General features: G+C 40.2%; 1 protein-coding gene across 1 annotated transcript; it reads right to left on the bottom strand.

Annotated features, from left to right (window-relative positions):
• LOC103425194 (uncharacterized acetyltransferase At3g50280-like) lies at nt 1-1,780 on the bottom strand. The gene has a single exon (XM_070826884.1). The coding sequence runs from the start codon at nt 1,560-1,562 to the stop codon at nt 210-212; it is 1,353 nt and encodes a 450-aa protein (XP_070682985.1). The 5' UTR covers nt 1,563-1,780; the 3' UTR covers nt 1-209.
• Nucleotides 1,781-5,525: the final 3,745 nt, after the last annotated feature.

Genomic DNA, 5,525 nt, shown 5'->3' on the forward strand with positions numbered 1-5,525 from the left:
TTAGAAATGCATGACATGCATTTTCTGTATTGAATATTAATTGAGAAGAAATGATTACACCAGCAAATTGGACATATCAACAGAGAATGATAATTTGATTACGCATCAAAACATTTATTTTAATAAAACATTAGGCGATATTAGCTCCTTGGAGTATAAGGGTAGAGGATACAGAGCGTTCATCCACAAACCCGAAGGTGGTCCTACAACTAGACTGTGACCGCATCCATGAATTCTGAATCATTTCCCATAGCCTCCAAAGTCTCAGCCAAAAGACAAGCTTCAATATCAATGCTACCTTCTTCAACCCCAGAAAACACTGTAATTTTCCCATGTGACTTATTCCCACCACCACTTCTCACCCCAACTGGCCTTCCCCAACCAAAATCATTTCCATACACGTCGAACTGCGGTGAACTGCTTGTGGCCAAAGCGTTAGCAGCCATGTTTCCTTCTGTCAGCAACTTAGGCTCTTGTACCCAACACTCCAAGAATTTTCTCAGTTTCTCTTCTGTGTGCAAAGCCACCATCTTGTTCATTTCCCAAGCCACAAAACCAAGCCCGCGCTTGATAACCTCCCTTGCTTTGATGGTCACAGTCCCTGCTTGAACTGCATTGCCAAAGTATTGTTGTGACAATGGTGGGTTCATTCTTGACCTAGCACCTATGAGTAATCGATAACTACTTTCTTTATCAGGATCAAGATCTCCATTACTACCACGGATTATAGACCGCCAAAGATGAACTAACACTGCTTGTAAAGAAGAGATTTTTCTTTTAGTATTTTCAAGTTGAATCTCAGCATTGGCTTTTGCTTTCAGTTGAGCAATTTTTTCCTTTGAGAAGTGAAAGACTCTTTCTTTTAGTAATGGTACTCGGATATTTCCGATGTGTTTATCGGAGACTTGATCCTCAATTTTTGAGAATGGAATTCGAATGGGACTAATAGTACCATCGAGAAGCCAACGCTTAAGAACAGGTGGTTTTGAGACAATATCAAAACCCCGAGAAATTTCGGACCAAGAGTTAAAGAAGTGCCAAAAGGAAGTGCCATCAACAACTGTGTGGTTGACGGTGCAGCCTATGAAAATACCATCCCCAAGCTCAGTTACTTGCACTGCAAGCAGCGGCTTAGAGGTTCCCTCGTAGCTTTTAGCACCATTTAGAGGAAAAAAAGAGTGGACAACATCACGAGGAACATAGCCAGATTCATTTATGTCGGAGACGGTAACACCGTAGGCTTTGGCATGGACAAACAGGGCCCCTGCATTATTACAATTGATGAAAAAGGAGGTGGTGTTATCGTCGTGGTGAATAGTGGCAAGGCGACCGGAAAGTGGAGGAAAGAAGTCAAGTGTTCGAGAAAGGGAGGCTTTCAGATGTTGAATATGTTGTGGCAAGGTCTTCGGGTTGTGAAAGAGGAGTCCCTTTTGGATGGGATCAACAAGAAGGAATTGGAGGTCCCATGGAGTTAACTCAACTCTTGGAGTTGAGCAATACTCATTAACATTATGGCTCGCGGCTTGCACTGTACTTGTTGAGATGATCTTGGCGCCTCCCATGGCTTTTCCTAATGTTTTGAAAACTTGCCATCTTTTTGTTTTTTGGGACAGGCTCAATCCTCAGGTTGGAGAGGTCGGCATATATTTATATACCAGGCTTCGCTGCGAGGCTAGACTCTGAAATTGAGATTTTATTATAAAATCTACTAGTAATATTGAGAATAACTTAACTCACTATAATATTTGTTGCATCACCTATGTGAAACTTTTCTCTTTAAATTCTCACGCGATCTATTACATGTGATGAATTTTTAAGCTAAAATACGAATATAAGGACGAAACCATCTTAGACCGAGGAGGTGGATGCCTCCACTCAATTTTTTTGGTAGGAAAAAAATGCACACGTTGCATACAGCAATACCAAGGGTTTGCCATGACAATAAAAAAAAAGAAAGCAAAAGTTTAATTTTGATTCCAAATATCCCAAGTGTCCTAACCCAAATCCCGATAAAACTCAACCCCACCACAAAGCAATTTCTGATCCTCTCGTCCTCGTCTTGTTCTCCTCCTCTTTCAACCAAACTCAATTAAAAGAGTGTGATATCCACACACCTCTTTTTACTTTTTTCTACACCTTTTTGATTTTCGACCGTCGGATCGGATGAATTGAAAAAGATCAACGGACAGAAATTTACAAAAGGTGTGTGAGAAGTAAAAAGGGGTGTGCTATCCGCACACCCCCAATTAAATTGAAAAAAATTTCTCTCCTTTGTGAGAGCCTCTCATCCGTGAGAGCCAGAGAGGAGCCCATGTCACCAAAATCTGTAGGAGCTTTTAAGATTGAGCTTTCAGGTCCATCCAACCAGACTTTTCCTCTCATAATTTCATTTTTTTTTTTTTTCAAAATTCCTAAACCTCTGACCCGCTCAGATCGTGGGCCTGAAGGGTCTTGTCTGTGAGGAAAGCCTATAGATGCTAGCAGATATGGAATCTATGGCAAAAGAAATAGGAAAATGATCATCTCCGGATCCTCTTTGTTGGGATCTGGAGAATCCATCAATCGCTACCTTTCATCATATATCGTGCGGTCAGTTTTCGTTAGATATTATTTATATTCAATTTTAAATTTTAAATTTTAAATGATTTCTAACCGTATGATCTATGATGAACGGTCGTAATTGATTCATCCCCCGGATTCCCACAAAGAAGATCCAGAGAGGATCATTTTCCAAAAAATAGACATAAATACCTCCAACCAAACAATGGCAAATGGATGAGAAATAAATACCACCAACCACTCATGGCGTTTGATGTAATGGCGAACTACTCAACTACCATGGGATTGGGCATTAATGGTCAGTTATGTTTTAGATCCCAATTCAATAATATTACACAACCTCATTTTATCTTTGTGGTCCTTATGTACCTACAACTGGATCCAAAAAGTTGTGAGGTGTAAAGGAGAGAAGACAAAAATACAAAGTGGTATTTCTGGTAGAGCCTCCACTTTCTACCTCTCGTACATGTCTGTCCAAGCTGTCCGTGTAGCAACTCATACCGGGCAGGTGCAGAGATGGAGGATTTAGGCCATCTCCAACCGAAGGAGGGCCAGAGGGCTCTCTTTAGCCATATAGCCCTCTAAGAAATTATATTTTAATGTACAGTGACATGCCATAATTCATACCATCTTCAGCCAAACGGGCCAAAGGGCCACAGGCCAAGCATAGCCATGTGACAAAAAATCATCTCCAACCGAGGGTGCCAAAAGGCCGTAGGCCAAACATAATTTATTATTTTAATTGAATTAATATAGTTAATTAAATTAAACTACCATATTAAAATAAGATTTTCGGACATATTGGAATATTATTGAAAAAGGTGGCCATTTGAAAATTCTTGAAAAAATTAAAGGAAATATTATTGGAAGAGAATATAATGTGAAGAATTGAAATAAAATGAGGTAAGATAATATGGCATGGTGGAAAGTATGTTTGAAATGGTGTAGGAAAAGAATTAGAATTTTTTTTTTTAAAAAAAAAATTCGTCCAAAAAAAAAGTGGGTTGGGCTAAAAAAATTTGTCCAAAAAAAAAATGTGGGCTGGGCTCATCGGGTTGGCTGGAGATGGTCAGCCAATTGGCTTGATTGGCTGGTTTTGGCCCGATATGGCCCATAAGCCCTTTGGCTTAGCCTTCGATTGGAGACGATTTTTGTGTCATTTCAGGCTATTTTTAGCCCTATGGTCATTTGGCCGGATCGGTTGAAGATGGCTTTAGTGGCCCACCTATCAGAGATAAATGCAAAGGAAAGCCTAGAAATGCTAGCATATCTGGAATCTATGGCAAAAGAAATAGGAAAAAGATTCTCTTCAGATCCTCTTTTTAGGTATCTGGAGAATCCATCAATCGTTGCCGTTCAACCGAAGGAGGGCCAGCTGGCCCTCTTAGCGCCATTCAGTTGGTTACTGAATACAAACCCGACATATCGCAAATTATCACTTCTATGAGACAATCTATATCGGATATGATTCTCCTTCAATCATTCATTACTTAGAACCTTTGACAGACGATCTGTTTACTGTTCGTTTCGCAGATTATCACTTCTATGAAACTGTCTTCCCCATGTTAGGGGAAAATAAAAACGTCAACGTTCCTGAATAACGACGTGAATTACCGTGGACAACTCCCACTTTGTCTCATTTAGATTCTCTCACCGCTCAGTCTGAGACTGAAGTGCAGCGCATATTTAGATCTTCAAAGAGTAGCTTAAAGCATGTCAGATGCTTTCACCGATCTAGCGCGAGTGAGAAGATCACATATTCTAGTTGCGAATGTGCCTGCAATGATGAATGTACCAAATGTACAACAGAATTCCCTCCTGGAAACTCGGGATGCCATTTTGTCCGATCCACGTACATTAGCGGCTAGCCAATCTATACCCCTACACATAAGCGTGGCAAACCACTTGGTTCAAAAGATTCACACCCCCGAAAAAGGAAACCCACGGCACAGGCCCCTGAAGAGCATACTGTGAATTTGACTATCGCCTACTCATTCTATCCAACTCATGAGGAAATTTTAGATTACCGAAGCGTCATTGAAGAGACGAATCCACCTTCCTAGAATTGTGATATTTCAGTCCATTATGCTAGCTTGAATGATGTTTGGTGTAGAAATGAGACGATCGTCGACGATGCATTACCATATGCAGTAGCTACTAAGATCATGTTGAACAATGACATTGAACCCCATTCCATTGATGAATGTCGATGCAGAACTGATTGGTCAAATTAGAAACAAGCAATCCAAGTCGAATTCGATTTGCTTGTGAAACGTAAGGTGTTTGGACCTGTAGCTCATACTCCTCCACATGCGAATCCCGTTGGCTATAAGTGGGTTTTCGTTCGGAAGCGTAATGAGAAGAACAAAATTATGCGTTATGGATGTGTTAACTTTTCGCTACCTTATCAGCTTACTAGTTTTTGAAAAACTTAGTAATTGCGTATCTATAGGGATCTTGACACAAAAATTTATATGAAAGTTCATAAAGGACTTACATTAACTGGATCAAATATTTCTAAACCCCGAAACACTCAATTTGGCTGAGGCATTCACTATACGGTTTGAAACAATTCGAAAAAAATGTGGTATAACCGTCTGAGTGAGTATTTAACTAGTCAAGGATATATGAACAACGAACTATGCCCTTATGTGTTTATTAAGAAGTCAAATTCCGGTTTTGCGATAGTTGCAGTATATGTCGATGATATGTACCTCATTGGAACTCCTGAAGAGCTCGCGAGAACTGTCCTATACCTAAAGTCAGAATTTGAGATGAAAGATCTAGGAAAGACTCTGTGAAGCCTAAAATAATCTCAAAAATTCTAGAGGCGGCATGTGGACTTTTATTCAAGAATGACAAGATTGCCCTCAATAAATGGGCAGGCTTCTTAGATACTCCCACGCACAACTCACACCCCTAAAGGTCTCAGCAACTGAATACGATTGCCCACAGCTCACCTGCCC

This window comes from Malus domestica, chromosome 08, assembly GCF_042453785.1.
Source record: "Malus domestica chromosome 08, GDT2T_hap1".
NCBI classification, from domain to species: Eukaryota; Viridiplantae; Streptophyta; class Magnoliopsida; order Rosales; family Rosaceae; genus Malus; species Malus domestica.

Bases quoted from the DNA above. Each gene is read 5' to 3' on its own strand.
- LOC103425194 (XM_070826884.1), bottom strand. From the start codon at position 1,562: ATGGGAGGCGCCAAGATCATCTCAACAAGTACAGTGCAAGCCGCGAGC.